This window comes from Polyodon spathula, chromosome 49 (assembly GCF_017654505.1).
Source record: "Polyodon spathula isolate WHYD16114869_AA chromosome 49, ASM1765450v1, whole genome shotgun sequence".
NCBI classification, from domain to species: domain Eukaryota; kingdom Metazoa; phylum Chordata; class Actinopteri; order Acipenseriformes; family Polyodontidae; genus Polyodon; species Polyodon spathula.
In genome coordinates this window covers 1,439,559-1,457,777 of record NC_054582.1, presented here as the reverse complement: position 1 = coordinate 1,457,777, position 18,219 = coordinate 1,439,559, and the positions used below count along the sequence as shown (strand labels likewise).

Below are 18,219 nucleotides of genomic sequence, written 5' to 3'. Positions count from 1 at the left end.
ATTTGAGATGCAGGTTGTCGTGGCAGTAATTAGCTTGCTTTTTTTTCCCCTGCCACTCTGACTAGAAGACCTGCCTTTAACTCTGAAGTGACAGCCAATTACACAAAGCAGCCAATCAGCTTGTGAACAAGAAAGGAGAAGATTAAACAATTGTGTGAGGCATACAAAATAAAGACCAGGTTTTCATCTCAAAAGCTTAACCTTTCTCCACAAACACACTCCATCTAATAATACAACTGCGGAGAGTGTTGGGGTCTATCAGTAGCCTTTCAATAGCCTTTCAATGTGATAAAGAGGTCTTTGCTTCCGTTTAAATCCAGGTGTGTACTGCACTGCTGAAATTGACAGACTGAGCTCAAGGTTCTACTGTATCTTGAAAGACAGTTGCAAAGAGGCCATAAACAGGGTTGGAAATTAATCTGCGTCAAAGTAGCATAGTCTGTTGAAAATGAAAGTAAAGATCCACCAGATAAAATAATACCTGAATTAATTGATTTAAATATAAAAACAAATTACACATTTTATTAATATTTATTTTTTAATTATAAACAGATAAGTGTATGATTATTAGTGGTATATGGTTTTCATTCATTTCAGAGGATACCCTTGCATACACTTCTGCAGCGAATAAAAAGCGCATACCACAAATGATCGTTCAGTATCCTCTAATAACCTTACCTGTTGAGCACTTCCAAGAACTCAATTGTGCAAAAAGAAACAATGCCATAACAAACATGCATTTTCATTTAAAATATATATTCATTTGAAGATATTGAAGTCTTGTTCCTCCTTTTTCCCCTGGAAATTGTCTACAATACTGTACCTCATTGCCTTATTTTCTTTCATAAACCAATCACCTGGTTGACTGACATTCTTTGCAGCCAGTGACATAGTCTGACCCCAAACCAAACACACTGCCAAGGTGAGATGACCTGGGAAGTGAAACAGTAACAGACTAACTGAAAGTAAGGCTTGCAAACTGAGAACTTTCATTCACCTAGTGTAGAAGCAGATATGTTATGAAATGAAAGTACATGTTTGCAACTGTATGTGTTTGAAACTGCACAACTGAACCAAAAAGAGCAAATGAAAATGCACAACAGAGACGTTTTCTGGAATATTTTGTGTGTCTTTCTACATTTCACCCCTTTAAAGCTGTAGGGCCCCACCATCATGTTCAGTTTTACACTAAAACCTAATCCATCACATCTGCTAATGAAATGTGTTCTGTTTGATGTGGGTTGCTCCATTGTACCACATACACCCTCAAGAGCTGCTATTATGTTTGAAATTTTGCAATTGTATGGATATGTCGTGTCTGTCTCTGCTTGGCAGTTTTTTTTCCCAAGGCTACTGGGCTTGCTAACTTCAAATACACCGGGATGAAAAACCGTTCTAGCCTCTGGTTTAGATGCTGTTTGTGTACTTTCAAGGAAAATTTAAACCGTGACTGAGCTGATTAACAATCATTTATCCGTTACCTCGAAGGTGAAGCAGCAGAGTCACACTTTACTCATTGTTGGGCCTGTTTGGAACGATAAGCTCATTAAAACCATGAGGGATTCCCTAACCACTCCAGACAAAGATTTACCTGAATCAACCTGCCCTGTTCTGTTTGGAGGGTGCTCAGCTCTTGCCCCAGAGTGCTCTGGCCTCTCCTCAGGGCCTCGTAATCCATTTTTAGCTGCCCGGTGTACGCTGACAGCTTGCTGACCTCCTCTGCCAGTCTTGCCAGCAGAGCCCTGTCCTGACCCTTCACCGACTTCAGGTCTGAGTCGTGGTCTGTCAGGGAGTGCAGGAGAGACGTCTGCACCCCTTCCAGGCGCAGGAAGTTGCTGTTGTAGTCGGGGCAGTTGGGGTCGATGAAGATGTTTATCCGGGAGCCGGCGGCCTTCTCCACCGTCACCAAGGCGTTTTTCTCGTCCTTGTTGGTGCTGATGAGTGGTGGGCCTTCCGTCACGGCAGCGTGGTAGTGGTTCATAAACAAGATGGTGCCCGTCACCGTTATGGCAAGCAGCACGGCCACAAAGAGGAGAATGGTGCAGAGAAGGTAGCCACAGCTCATCCTCTGAAAAGAGAAAGGAAAGAAATAGCAGGCAGTCACAATTTAATCTCATTCTTTCAGCGTTTAACTCAGTTAGAGAGATTGCTTATTGTCACAGGGTATCACTGGGGCCTACATGTAGCAGGTGTGGTGCATATTTTCTTGTTTTAATTCTCTTGAATGTTTTTTTTCTTCATGTTTAGAGAAATGTGATGGAATGGTGCTGTGGAATAAGGAAACAACGCATCATAAAGCACGGCAGCCCTTCTTATAGTCAATCTGCAGCTCAGTTATAATAGTTTAATGATTTAAAATAGGACTGGCTCTTTGAAGCTCCAGAGTCTGCTATCCTGGTGGTATTTCCTTCACTTGAACCTAAATGCTCTCATTTCATCCACACTGCAATCACAGCCAAACATGATGCTGGATTTTTGATAAACAGCTGCCTTACACAAACTTGCTTTAAAACCACATGAAGACCATTTTAGTCATATTTTAGTCAATTTAATTTATCAGCATCCCAGATCTTTTCTATTTACATGTCATGTTCCTTTGGAAATTAATGCCGTTGCTTTTTGATGACCTTTAGTGCAATACACTGCAGCATTGAGGCCCTATACAGGCACTATTGCAGTACAGCAAAGTAATACTGATAAAGAGATCCTGACTGCTAGTACTACTGAATATGGATTCCACTACATTATTATTGGGATATATTTTGTAAAGATGCTAAGATTTCCATCAACCTTTGCCTGAACGTTATTCAGTCCTAAACTGGTGTACGAGACCAACAGCTACTGTTTACCTAACGAGCCAATCAAATTGAAGATTTTCAGAATGTGTACTCAGGTATGATCTATGTGGTTCTACATACCTTGCTATATGGCCGGTATAGTGTTCTGTAGCTTGATGTCTAACAGCACTTCAAACCACAAGCAGAACAGATGAAGAAAAAAAAAAAAACTTTTCAGGAGATAAAAGGAACTTAATTTGTTTTGTTTTGTTTTTGGAGGACAATAGAAATACTAAAATGGCACACAAATAAAAACAATGCAACACTTCCCATGTCCCTTTCGGTCGCATTTTTTTTTAAATTTCATTTTTAATTACATTTTTTGTGTTTTATCTGTTTATTCGCTGACCTCTGCCTACAAGTCCATTCATTAATGATGTTAGTGAGAAAATTATTCCTGGGGCTTGATGTTTAATGGATCACAAAGTACTCTTCTTAAAGCAAAAATCAAAGCTGGTGTTTTAATGAGTATCGTTGTTTCACAGTGTGAAGCTGTATTGTAATTAGCAATGTTAATTCTTTTCTGAGAATTGGGTTGAGGATCTTTTTAAGGACTTGTTTTCATTAGTGCAGCCCAAGCTGATCGTCTCTATTGGGTTTAATACATTGTCATTGGTAGACATAGGGAAAACACCTTAACAACATACGGTCGGTCAAGTCATTTTCTATTTAAAGCACCTTGACCTCTTATTGACTCCTAATCATGCATAGTATGTTCTGATCTGAAATATAATTAATCAGAAAAGGAGATTTGTACTTGGTAATGCTTTAAATGCGTGGCAGGTCCCAGTCGTATTTTGTTCATCTGAGAATTCAGTCCTTTCAAGTCTGTTGATGTAAGCCGGTAATCAGAAAACTTCTACCGCACATCCATTCCACTGAATGGGTCTAGTATCATTATATCTCATAAGGGAGCTCGCAGGAAAAATAATTTCAAATAAATAGGCACACATATACCGCAGTTTTTGCTTGTTAATTTTACTAAAATTAACCAACAGCTTTACATTTTAACACTAAATTGCTGGCTGTAGTGTCACGGTACGTTATTGAAACACACTGTGGCAATATGGAGCACATCGCGGGTGGTGACAGAGGGCCAACTAGGGCCAACACTTTTTTGTCCACTGGTGGCACAGATGAAATATTGACTTTTGGGCATTCCTAACAACAGCGCCACCCTAACAGAATGAAAGTGGGAGCTCATGAAACAAACACGAAAGAGTTTACATGCTGTTGCTCTTTTAAGAACTTAAGTACTTAAGGGGGCTTCTGGTCTCCCAGACGGTCAATACTCCCCAGCGAATTCCCTTCGACTTGATAATTATTACTTATCCTGATAAGTTTGGAATGAATACAAGCATCCTGGTATTTGATCTTCAGGTCTGAATAATTGTATTAACAGCACAAGCTTTCCCCTCTCTTGGTTTATGGTGTCATCTACACCCCTCTAATTGAATATTCGTGTAGCACCATCAGTCTTTGTGATCAAGTCATCGTTTAGCCCATGTGTTAATGGAGTATTGTTAGAGCCAGTAATTGATTTAACCACAGCTGCAATCATTCAGTGGGCCGGTAATACATTTAACCCGACTGAAGCTGCCAATTATAATCCCCTTACCTTTGAGTTTTGCCTCTCTGTATCAAATTCTGTTCAGTGGCGTTGGAGCTGAGCCGAGCTGGGGACACACTCGCAGAATGGGTGAAAGAAGATTTTGGGGGGGGGGGGGTGTAATATTTAATGTACAGCCTTGTAACCATTATATTGCTCATTGTTGTTATCTTAAAGGGTACCATTGCCATCTGTTTGTTTCTGCCGTAGTGAATAGTCCGCCAACAATGGGTCAGGTAACAACAATGCTCTCCAATATGATGTTGTTGCTATATTATCAACAAGGAAAGCTCTGTGGGATTGGAGGTGATCATTGGTGGCTTCTAGGTTGAGGATATCTAGGGTAAGGCAGAATTAGGGTTATAAATTGGAGTTAAGAGTCATTGTATGGAGCTACTTTAAATGTAAAAGAGCAAAACCAGTGACCACTGTGCTGCTGTTGGTTGCAGCATTCACAATGCAGAAATTGTTCACTCAGTTAAATCTCTGTATTTGACAAAGCCTTAGCTCTGCTGTAGTCCCATTTGTACAGCGCCCAGAGACATTAAATCAACATAGCTGTACAACCAATTTCTCCACGCTTAGCACAGGGAGCAGAACCTGGATCATCAGAGCTTCAGAGCAAAGCTGCCACTTTCTATATCTATTTATACATGCTAAATAGAGCACTAATAAGCCACAGTGTATGCAGTCGTGTTAAAGGGGCCAACTTTTTGGAAAATATTTTTGTATTTTAATAAATAGTTTTTTGCAAGCCGTGATTCATACATACTGTATGTTGCTATTCCAGGTCAACATTTACTTCAGCAAGCAAGTGTCTTATTCCACAGCTTTCGTGTCTGCAGGTAAATGACGGCATTGGTTATGCACCTGGGAGGAGGCTGGCGTGAACTGGCAACCCCCGCTCACCACAAGCAAGCATCTAAACCGCAAGCAAGCATTTAAACTGCAGGCAAGCATCTAAACCACAATGTACAAGAGCCGGGCTCGTTTACATCCATGAATTTAGAGTTTTAAAGCTCATCTCATCTCACCGATAAGGGGACTGGACAGAATCCGTAACAGCACACAACACTGCCTGCAACGCTTAATAAAATACAGGACGTTTTGAGATTCTGCAGTAGTTTACAATGTGTGGATCCTAGTTCGGAAACTCTGCTATGTAGCATTGAGCTTGTTGGGTGGATGCTTTTTTGTACTATGAGATAAATGGTTACAGCTAGGGAGGATGATTAAAAACTTTTTGGCATGCATGAGGATATTAAACACATATCCCCCATGACATAAAAAACACTACAGGGAAAGCAAAGTAATTTCATAGTAGCCAGCTGCCAACCCTTTTGTTCTTGCAAACACTTATTATGGGATAATTAAGGAGAGAAATAATGTACTGTGTGTGTTCTGACAATTACTTACTCAGCATTTTAAAAGGGGTCAGTCACGTGGGACGTGTTTATGTATGCTGTAATGTTCATTATGAATGTGTTCACTTTGCTCAATAAGTAATGCAAGCTGGAAGCAAAACCAAAAAGAAGGGTGTCTGGAATGGAAAGGAAGACTGTGCTTTTGAAACCTTAAGGAGAACTAGAGAGCCATTTATAATCAGCATCCGCTATTACCATCTCCAGCTGTCCCACGCCTCTCGCTTGCCAATAAAATCAAAACAGTGCAATGCTTTTGCATTAATGGAGTTCTCTCTCTCTCTCTCTCGCTCTCTCTGTCTCTTGCTCTCTTGCTCTCTTTTATTTTTTGATAGAACACCTCATTTCCCAGAAACTTTAGCCCTGTGACATGCCGTTTTTCTTTCTTGCACTGAAAGATTCTGTTCCCATCAAGTGTGTTAGCTGTGAAGTGTGACAAAGCCAGTTATTTGTAATTCTTTAATTGTAATACACCGCGTAACTAGAAGATCTTGATACCTGTATATACCCACGCTGTTTGTAAAACAAACTAATCAAAAACAAATAAAAGGAAAGGGAATATCACTCCAGAATCTGCCATTTTCCCTTGCTGGACCCTGCAACCCTTAGAGGTCGGAGGTCTTCTGTACAATATCAGGAAGCCTTCAGATGGAGTATCTTCAGATTGAAAGCTCAATAACACTCTCTAATATACATGCAAATTGCATGCTATTCGATATTCATCTCTATGGGAATCCATATTTCCTTAAAGGTGCCCTTTGAGAAATTGTGAGGGTTATGTTTGTGCAGGTTTCCAACTGTGTTGCAGCAGTAAAAACATGAGCTTTCAAATGCAACGCTACTCTTCTATCCTAGTAGATTTATTGTGATTACAACCAAACCACTGGAGTGAGTCTGAACTATAACACGAGACTTGATTACAGGTACTGGTAGGTACTAGAAAACAAAGCATTGTCTTTAAAATATATGCATATTCCAAACTGTTTAAGCAAAAATAAATAAATAAAAAGTGTAGTTTTACGAGTTCAATAAGCCGTAAGAAAATTGATTTGAGAACCTTGGTTAGCTCTCCTCTACGGATTTAGAGAACTCAAAATTGTTAATTTTCTTTGAGTGACAAGTCCCATCATATCTTTAGACATACACAGTTGGAGCCTGAATAGCATATTGTACTCAAACATTAAAAATCAAGATGAAAGAAACGCCAGCTCGGGCAATTTGGTGGAAAGCTAACGGAAGCTGATTTCATTAGTCATGCATGGATCTGAGAAACTGAACCTCCAACCTGAAAAGAAGAAGCAGGTCACCCAGTGTAAAATGCTTTGGCTTTCAGATTTTACTCCAACCCTTATCCTTCAACACATTCCCATGCTGGCTTCAAAGATCACGGGAATGACAAAACGCACACGATGAAAAGCACTGGATTTGAAAGGCAAAACCATGTCAAAAAGAGATTTAGATCGGATTTACAGTATTTCTCAGCTCCTTCACATGGAAATATTTCAGATTGGGTTTAGTTGGCTGCTTAAGCACTCTGTGGTTGCTTTTGTTGTATTGCAAGGTGGTTGTGTGCAAACAGGGGGTGATGATACACTCTATTGCTTGAATAAAGAACATAAGAAAAGTTTGGTAACAAGAAAAGGCCATTCTACCCATCAAGGCTGTTCCCTTGTTAGAACACCATCCTCCCTACTGGGGGGAACACATTTAAAAGCACGGCTTCTAGTCTTTATTTAAATGATCCCAGTGTTTTAGATCCTACTACTTCACCTGGTAGGCCGTTCCATCGATTTATAACTCTGTTCCAAACTTACTTTTACTCACCTTCCATTCCTGCCCTTTTGCTCTTCATCTCTGCTAAATTAGAAGTGGTATCTTGGGTTAACAAGTCCTCTCTTTCCCTTCTTTTTTTCTGGTCTGAAGAGATTTCTTTCTTTCTAATCTAATTTCAACACATCACGGTATAAAAAGGAGCCCTGGTTTCTGTGAATGTATAGAATTTGGTATTTGGTGAGCTGGAGCCTTTAAAAACAGGATATACTGCTTTCCTCATAGGAGGTGGAAGAAGGGACCACCGTGGCTGCTAAAATGCACCCGAGTGCACATTTTAATGATGAAAGGCTGAATCATCCTCCTTGTTTAAAGTCTTGAAAGCTTCACCCCAGGATGCTGTCACTTTCCTTCTGATCTTCCGTGCATTGCTTTGTTATTTTCTCAAGAGTGAATACATGAATTGTCTCGTTTGACTGCTGTTGTATTGTGTGATATTCAGGTTTTTAGAGGAGAACAAAGTCAATGTGACCTTTTTTTTTTTTTTTACTCCCTGATCAGCGTTTTATTCTGTAATGAACCAGATTGGATGGGCTGGATCAGGCCTATGATGCTTGATGTGAAGGCCAAGATGGAACATAAGAACTTAAGAAAATGTACGGATGAACTGGACGCCCATCTACATGTGTCCAGTTCTTCTTAGCTGATTGATCTCAAAGCTTTGTTAAGTTGGGTTTTAAAGAATCCCAGTAACTCAGCACTAACAGTGACTAGGGCATCCATTCCATATACGCTTTAACTCATGCGTTACTTCTCAAAGTCTGTATTAATCAATAACATCAAGTTGTGTTCCCGGAAAGCGCTGTGTACTATTGATGGTTTCAATATCAACAGTAAAAAAAAAAAAAAACAGTTTCAGAATTTTATTCGTAAGAACAGATGTTGAAAATAACATTTATTTTTAAAGAACTCGCGAGTTGTGAATCACGCACTCTGTGTGAAGAAATGTCTCCTGCGCTTAAAGTATTGTTTTAAAGCGAACGCCCTTTAAAATGTTAAAGACTTCAATGAAGTCCCTCCTAATTGTTCCTTGTTCTGGGCTCAAATGATTTAGTTCTTTCAGTCTATCTTCATAGTACATTCCAGTACTATTTTCACAGACAGCTACAAATTAACTGGGAACAGGTGGAATGAAAGTCAAGGTAATTTATGGTAACACAATATACAGTTATGCTCTAGATGGACCTCACTGGGGTAGAATACTGTGTCTTAATGTAGTCACTTCACCAGAGGAAAAAATACATTATCGCACTTGAGGAAGCCCAAAGACAGTTTGCTTCCTTTGTCAGTTTTCACATACAGCTCTGGCCAAATGTTTTGCGTCACCCTATAGAATTAACACATTTTGCTTAAAAAAGTCGAATGAAACCTGCTAAATAATGTTAACATATTGAATTACATCCCTCTTTGTAGTTTTCAGTGTACTTAATGTTAAATAGAAGATAACAGTTAGAAGTTTTTTTTTTTTTTTTTATTGCCTTGATCCTCAAATTCTAACTAAAGTTTTGGCCATAGTTGTACACGTTGAATAAAATAACTAAAAACTGAAGAAGATTCATTTAAAAATAAGAATAAAAATCTTTAGGCACCAGTAATAATAGAGATCAATTCTGCTTCACTCTATGAGTCTAACCTGCTGTGAATCTTATTGATGTGCATTCATTTCTCAGCTGGAGATTTACCAGAATCGTCCCAATGGATGACCAGTGCAACACATTTGCTGAGCCCAGGAGCTGACAGCAGAGTTTAAAATAGTGTTAGTGGCTAGTCAGAGCACAAGCTGAATTTGATGAGGTCCTGCTGGTGTTCAAAGCATTTTCATAATTGGCCCCTTCCAGTATCCCTTGGTCTGTCTCAACCAGGGAATTTTATTCTGTGTGAATTGCTACAAAGATTAAAGGCCAGGGTGCTTGGAGTTTGAGGTCAAGATTCAGAGCTGAGAGCTTTATTCCTTTAAATACCTAAAGTGTTTCTCTCAACAGCTAAAGAATCTATGCTGTTGCACTTTAATGCATTTTTCTTGTTTACGTGAATAACCTTGTCAAGGTCGGCTAATTCACTCTCCATGTTTTTCAAATTGCACTTTTCCCAGACCGCTGCCACCCCCGTGGCACACACCACAGACACAACCAACCGCCATCTCAAGGAAGATTATATGAGGAATGCATCAGCCCTGATAGATTTAAAACACATCATAACAATATTAGAAGACTCACAGTTCATGCACACCCAGGGATCTAAATCTTCTTAAGTGTAGTACCTTTATTATGCTTGTTTCATTAATTACAAGAACGGTTAGAATCAGAGTATTAGTGGGTTTATTTAGGCAGATAATGGGAGAAATGTGAACTGAGGCTTATGATGAATATAATGCACTGCTTCTATTATAAATGGCCCACACTTTGCCTTTACCCATCTCCATAATAGACTCTATGCTCTTCGGAACTTAACTTCACGGACGTGGCTAACTGACAATCGTTGGCCTCATTTAACTGTTGTTGCAACATAGATGAGAGCCGTTATTGTTCCTAACATGGGGAGACCACATAATGACCTTGCTGGAACTTTGATTCATTCCAACACGTTGACTACTCTACTAAACCACACATATGTATATACACAAATGCCACCTGCTGGTCATTTCATATATAACAGCTCACTGAAATTAATCCAGAATAGTGATATGTGCATTTATTTAAAGTTGAATAATGGGCTGATCACTTATTAAATGTCTGCAGGTAGTTTGATTGATGACACCCACACATACTCTACAGATGACTTTTGAATGTAAGATACCCTTCATTGGGCTTTAAACAACATGTACATAGCAATGCAATTAAGAAAACTGCCTTCATTTTGAGATCATTTCATTTTACAAAATAATGGCTTCACTCTGAGGTACTGCAGATAAGTGAGGTGCCCTCTTATTTCCATATCCAATTTCCGATGCATTTATTGTAATGAATTTTCCATTTCAAAGAGTATAGTTTAACAGTAAATACAAACACCGGCAGCGTTTGCAATAAATGCATCAGAAAATTGGTCTGCTCGGTTCAATGAGAATCAAATGTTATTTTCTAGCTGTAACACGCATGAAGTGCCTGGCACCATGGCTTGTTATTGGTTGATTCACTTATGGCTTAATTTCCAAGGTTATCGTTCATGATGTATAACCTGGTTACAATATGTTAACCCTTCTGCTTTTGGTGTGGATGGATTACGTCTAATATGTATTACTCCTCACTGCAGTTTTTGAACAGTATATGCAGCTGAACTAAATGAAAGTTAAAGTCTGTAGAGCACGGTACATTTCAATAATGTTTGTTCTCTTTGTGTATTCATCCATAACTTCAAAAACGCTAATGCATAGATTTCAAGGTAACAAACTGTTAAAAGGCACTAGGCAAAACGTTTGTCTGCCAGACCTGGTGTACCTGTGTATATTGATAACTGCATAAAGGCACTGGACATTCATTAATTAAAAATCATTTCAAGCAAATGCATTTCTTATTACCAGGCAACCACCCATGTGCAAAGTACATTGCATCTACAGTACCACGTCAAAATGGTAGCAGTGTGTCAAAACAAATGACTCCTAATGCTGGGGGAGCAGAGAGCATGCTAAAGGAGTTGGTAATGAATAACGCTGTGGACGCTGCGTCAGGGAGGTGATGGGACGGAAGCTGTCTCTCGTTCCAAAGTTGCTTCCCCAGACAGTTTTTGCCCAGGTTCAGTGCACAGATCTCTACAATTAAGTTCCTATCTAAGGCATCAGCAAGTGCAATCAGTGGTCGCAAAGCGTTAGTGTTCTCAGCTTTATATTCTCAGACTAAAACCATGCAGATAATGAAGATTACGCTGTTATCAAACTTCACTTTTCCTTTTTTGTTTTCAAGTCAAGTGAAGATCTCATTTAAAAAAAAACAACAAAAAAAACCCGATGTCTAGATCTTGAGATAATTTAGTCTCCTGATCTGGACATAACAGTTTGAAACATACGTTTAAACTTGGGAAGCAAAGCTTATCTTTGTGACATTTCATTAACTTCAGCTTTCTTATTTGCATTATCCCAAACTTTTGACATATATGAAATGCGCTCTGCAAACACAGTCGCAGTTAACCTTGACCTTTCTGATTACCTCAATTTCACAGAGATCTTTTTTCCGTGTCTTTTAGCAAGCAGAACTCATTAGTAATTAAAACATCACAGATAAATGCATATGCATGAGATATGATCCACCGCCTGCCGCTTGTATGAGGAAGTCAATGAACCTCAATTACATGCATTTCCATTGCTCTATTACAATGCCCCGTGGGGAATTAAACACATGTTTGTGTTGTGGCAGACGGTTGAGTCTAAACAAAAAATGGAATATGGGCCTTCTCTTCTGTGGGGGTAGAAAGAACAAGCTGTTGTATATCTCCGAGCCGATTATGTACATATTTTAAAGTTATTACAGGACAATATGCTGATGACATACAGCGCCGCATCTGAGAAGTATACTTTCAGATGTTCAACACAATGTGAAAAATATCCATCCAAAATGAGGATTAATGCATGGCTGTAAACAGATACAAACGAGACGGCAGTTGTGCACAGGTGTCAAGGCTATCCGATTCTGTTTTCTGAATTAAGTTTAACCTAGTTTTACTGCAGGGGACATGCTTTCTCTCCTGTGGGACTGCTTCCTTTGCTTCCTCTTCCCTGATGTTCCAGCACATCTATATCAGTGCATGCATCTTCTGTCAGGCGCAGCCAAGTCTGTGTTGCGCTTTCAACACCAATAAAGAAGCAAAGTGAAGCCTATCGATGGAAAAACAACAGCATTTTCTAGTTTAACCCATTAAGTCTCATTCTCCTCATTTGAGGACAGGCTACTTTGTAATTTGTTGGAGCATGTTTAACTGGCATCTACTTATTGTTTAAATACATTAATACAGCTTTTAGGACACAAAGAAAAATAGACTTGCTGAAGCTAAGCTGAACCAACAACAGGGAAGAGCACAGATAATAAAATATTAAGCAGGTGTGATTACCTGTACCCGTATTGTAAATATAAAGTGATTCACAGTCTTTAACAAAAAACTCCCACTGAGGCACAAGGCTGTTTTTTCTTCTATTATTCAATTTAACTAATGACTGTTATCGCTTCACTGGTGAATGGGTAAAGGTGACAGTGGTAACACGTTCAATATGACCTCTGTGAATCCCAACCAGTTCCCCTGGTATTGTCACCCTGCTTTTGGAGTAAAATAACCATTTCCAAGCTGTCTGCGTCATTCAAAAAAAAACTGTGCGTTCTGTTCTGCACAAAACCAAGCACCCCAAAAACAGTGAAAGACAACTTGGCTGTTTTTGCACGACATAAATAAGTCAAACAAAGGAAACGCTACCACCCACTAGAGATATATTGGTTTGGTTTTGGTGAAGATCTCAGTGATCCGCCAGTTTAGACCAAATAAATATTTCTTCATATTTGTTTATTTATTGGAATAATTGAACATTTTCTTTTAACCTGTTTTTTCCCAGCAGTTATGTTAAGTTAAAAGGAGTATTCATGTTATCATAAAATATTATCAGTACATTGGGATGGATGGGATGCTGTTGGAATCAATGCTTTGTTGGAAAGATTTTTTTTAAATGTGATGGTGGGGGTGGGGGAGTATCTGTGGATTACAGTGGAGCCCCCCTGTATTGATGCCTCTGTCAGAATGGAACACATGCTTTTAGAAAAGGGGATTTAGACAGTCTTGCTCAATCTTGATATGTGATGTGTGAGACCATAACATATTTACTTCTGACCCCTGCACAAATTCTATCTGTGTTACTCACACAACTCTTGCAACGTCTGATTGATTTCTAAACACACAGAAACACCTATTAATGGATATCAGGAGGGGGATCATTTGCGTGCATTGACATTCTTTGCTGTGTCTGGCAAACACCCTTCTGGTTTGCGTCACTTTTCCCAAGATTGGGCTTGTCCTGTGTGCCTAGTAAAGACAAATCTGAACTCAGTTCCAAGAGAATGAAGAACTCTTGCACAGACAGTTTCATCAAGCCAGAACAATATATAAGTAAGTTGCCATAATGTATACTCGTATAAATTCAAATCAGAATTGAAGGACAAGTTTTCTAGATATTTCTAACCATGCATTCCTGCCACAGTGCACCTCCGTTCACTGATATCAAGGTCTGGTACAGTATATAAAAAAAGGAATTTAGCAGCTGCCAGTGTTAAAAATGATAAAGCACATCAGGGAGCATCTTGACTGGAAGGTACAGTACAGTACAAGCCAGGACACAAGAAACGACCACTGTGGGAGATCAGCAACATATATCTAGGATGGGATGAATCAGCTCTTAAAATAGATGTATGTTTCCCTTATATAGATTCTGTGAACACCTTTCAAACAGCCTGGCTTGGGGGGTGGGGGGGTACTGTTTATCTAGCTAGAGCACAGTGGTTGCTCTCTCAATAGGCCGGACCCTGCATACTAATTAATTCATGTTGTGCTTTTATATGTTTATCAGTTGCTTTTCCTCTTGAGTATACATTTGTAGTGATTGATTTGCAAGCTTGAGAAGCCACAGGGCTGGTTTCTCCGTTGTGTGTGTGTGTGTGTGTGTGTGTGTGTGTGTGTGTGTGTGTTTATATAACTTGTGTTTGTGTAAATACAGCAGTGCCCACAATTATTGACACTCTCTATTCGTATCAATATTATCCCCTCGAGTTGAGTGATAGAAATGTGGATTGATCTGGGCTGAAAACATCAAGGTTCTTGGTTCAAATCTCCAAAACTGAAGAGGTAAAAATAAGTCTTACAGTACAGGGATGGCAATAAAACTCCCTATTGCAGAGCAATTTCACCCATTCCAGGTTTTAAAATGAGCTTGATTACCAGTGTATAGCTAACAAGCTCAGACGCGCATCTTATTAACCAGGATTTGGCTCAAACTGCTATGCAATGAGAGTCTTATTATATATATATATATATATATATATATATATATATATATATATATATATATATATATATATATAATTCAATGGCTTTTACGAATCCAGAAGTATATTTCTATTAGCCACATGCATGAACTTAGGCACTATACACCGCTAATCAATTCAAATCAATATCATTAATAATCCTGCACACTGTTTACAAAAAATACTTGGAATATTGTCACACAGCTCATTGCTTGTTACAGCGCTGATGCAAAGGCAAATAAATATCATGTTGAAATGAAGACCAGGCTCCACCCGGCTACTCAAATTCCATCTGTCCAGTATTGTGAAAGCCTCCTAATAGATAGGTCTGCCATGCTCTGTTCATAATTTGCTTGCACTGAACACCTGGAGCATTACTGTACGCCGCTTTGCTCTGAACACTGCATATACCTGAGCTCTCTGCTGTTGATCAACTGAAAGGACTGAAGAAAATCTCCCAGGATGGAAGCAATTTAGAAGGACTAGATTAGCTACTAAATAAGGTCCTTGGGTCCGAGTGGTTTTCTGATTCAGTCAATTCCATCCCATCTTCTAATCTCTCTTCTCATTAGTTTTAAATCCCTGTCACTTCTGTTTTTGCTAACACGTATTTGTCAAGCCAATGCCTGGCATTCAGTGATGGTATTTAAACACACCCAGCCCAGATGAAATAGCCATTTATATTCACAGTGAGAGACGGAAGAGTTACATTAAGCATGCACCCAGCTATAAACTTGAAATTGAATTGAAGCTGTAGGAGCAAAAACTGTGACAGCATGCATAGCTGTAGCTATTACTCAGTTTGCTAAATTTAATTTACAAGGAGATCCTGAAAAGTGTAGCACAATTAGTTACACAGTTTAATCTCTTCTAGACAACACACACACACACACACACACACACACACACACACACACACACACACACACACACACAGTTCTGCAAACACTGTATGCCTGTGCACTACCATTACACCTATTTCTGCAGAGAAACCACGTATTAGAATTATTGTGGCTTACCTGAGGTTTGTGTTGTTGTCCATCTTCAAGCTCTGAAACAGTGTTCATGGTTTTCCATCGATCATTTACCATTCTCCGGAAACCTTTCAAATCAGCCTGTCTGAATTACAGGTTGGGGGGGGGGGGGGGGGGGGGGGGTGATTCCCCAGGAGTTATTCCAAGATTTTATAAAATAAAAACTAAAAAAAAAACAGTGGCTACAACTAAATTCAATACACACAGCACAGATCCGTACGTTTCTAGGTCCAGCAGGAAATCAACATCACAAAGATGTATATTACATATGTACTTCTACCAATTCAGATCCGTGGATTCAGCTCTGTATTCCTCTAAAGAAGGAAGCTTTAAAAAAAACAGCTTTAATATCTTCCAATTTCAAAACACAGTCTGCAAGCATATATACATATATATATATATATAACAGTCATCGGCAAGTGAAACAGCAAAACAGATTGAATTCCACTCCACTGTTGTCTTGCAATAAATCTTCACCAGGGTACAGTGTCTGTTAAGATTATTCAATTTCTCACTTCAGTTGCTCAGAAATCAGACTTCATTCCTCCTCTCCCCAGTTACTTGACAAAAGTAGTTTAAAAAGAACACATTCCCTGCATATTAGATCAGGCACCTAAATTCTCAATCTCTTAATTACAGAAACAGCTGCAGACAGAAGCCACGCTAATGCATTTTGTGGCGTCCGTGCAATACACTGGAAATCTCCAGCCCTGTTGTAAAAGGATAAATCCCTCTCTGAGCCTGTCCTAGCTAAGAACCCTGATCAGCATGAGGAGGTATTTCGCTAGGATTTGAAGAGCTGGGTCTGACATGAGCAGTGCTATAGCAGATTAACAAACCCCAGTCATGTGCACTCACCAGCGCTTCAGGCTACAGGAGCTGTCAATCAAAGAGGTGGAAAACAAAAATCTTCCCACCCTGCTGCTGCTGCTGCAACAGCTGCAGTGTGATCAGACAAATACTTTTTTTTTTAGGAGGGCGTGTGTATGAAGGGGATATGTGTGTCTAAGTGTGGGGACTTGGTTTGAGTTTTTGATTGTGTTTTATGTAATGCATACCTCCTCTATCCATTTCACAGAGAGGGAAACATTAGAATTTCAGAATGCAGTCTAATGTTTTTGCTGGCAATAGGAATGTGGTATTTTTTTAATATATGTATGTTTGTATGCAAGCATGCATGTATGGACATTATGAACTGTATGTATGTATGTTCAAGTAAAGATGTATTTGCTTTACATGTGGGGCAATGTATAATTTGCACTAAGAATCCTCTCAAAATAAAATAAAACTGGGGCATGTTTCTGTTCATTGTGGTGCAGTGAGGCTAATCTTTTTAGGTTTGCTCGTAGGGCATGCATAAATAATTCTACTACTGCACAACCATCCTGAAAACGTTAACACTGGATCGGCCAACCCTTCTCATCCTCGATCCATCCTTGATGCAGGATACATCTGTAGTTCTGATTGCACTCTTTATTAAAATAAAACTACTGTACTGACTGGGGAATCAATCAGACAAACAAAAAACTGAAATAAAAAGTTCCTTTTAGCTAAGAAAGTAGTTATACACTTGCAGGGCTGCCCAGGATAGGAAGGGTTAATACAAGGATTGTTGTTTTTTGGTTTCAGGAGAAAACCTTCAATAACAACCCAATTACCAATAACTCGATGTCAGCTAATGAGGGATACAACCGCTGGAAAAATGTGAGCTCAAGTTCCTGGGGATATATTAGGAGAGATATCTTAATAGAAAATTGTGCAAAGACTGCCGTTTCCAGGTGTAGCCTACTGATGGGGAATCTGCATACAGGCCTGACCTTGAGAGTTAATATTCATTAAACTCTCTAATATTCCTCCCATCTAGAGTGCTAAAGAAATTGTCCTCTTTGCAATATATATATATATATTTTTTTTTTTGTTTGTTTTTGGAACAAACCACCTGTTTGTGTTACAACATTGATTAAAGTATTGGCAAATTAGATGGCCTTTGAAATAACCAAATCAATATGGCACATATCCCGGGATACATTTCCACTCCTGGTAATGCAATTGAGAGGTTTTCGATGACGTCACCTCCTGCTTAAGCAGGTTAGCAATGAATTTCCTTATCCTAGGGTTATCTACTCGCCTGTCAAAGTGACTGAACACTGTGCACACGAGGGCGTGGTTTTCTATTTCGCTGATGGTCAGGAATTTGAACCGTTGTTGTAGAATAGCAGAGCGGTTTATGGTATTATTTAGGACATAAGAAAGGTTAAGGCCACGAGAAAAGACCATTGGGCTCCTGAAGACTCGTCCCTTGTTAGCACACCATTCTCCCTGCTGGGGGGGGGGGAATCTCATTTAAAAGAACAGAACCTTGTGGGTTTTTGTTTTTTAATGTTCCCGGTGTTTTAGATCTCACTATGTCTGCTGGTAGGCTATTCCATGCATGTATAAGTCGCTGTAAAAAAGTGCCCCCTTCCTTCTGCTCTGAACCTGCTTTTCCTCAGCTTCCAC

General features: G+C 39.3%; 1 protein-coding gene across 1 annotated transcript; it reads right to left on the bottom strand.

Annotated features, from left to right (window-relative positions):
* Positions 1 to 806: 806 nt before the first annotated feature.
* LOC121306728 (fibrinogen C domain-containing protein 1-like) lies at positions 807 to 16,597 on the bottom strand. Its single transcript, XM_041238625.1, has 2 exons — positions 15,706 to 16,597; positions 807 to 2,068 (listed from the first exon to the last, which is right to left on the bottom strand). Exons 1-2 carry the CDS (start codon positions 15,775 to 15,777, stop codon positions 1,547 to 1,549), a joined length of 594 nt encoding a protein of 197 aa, XP_041094559.1. The 5' UTR covers positions 15,778 to 16,597; the 3' UTR covers positions 807 to 1,546.
* Positions 16,598 to 18,219: the final 1,622 nt, after the last annotated feature.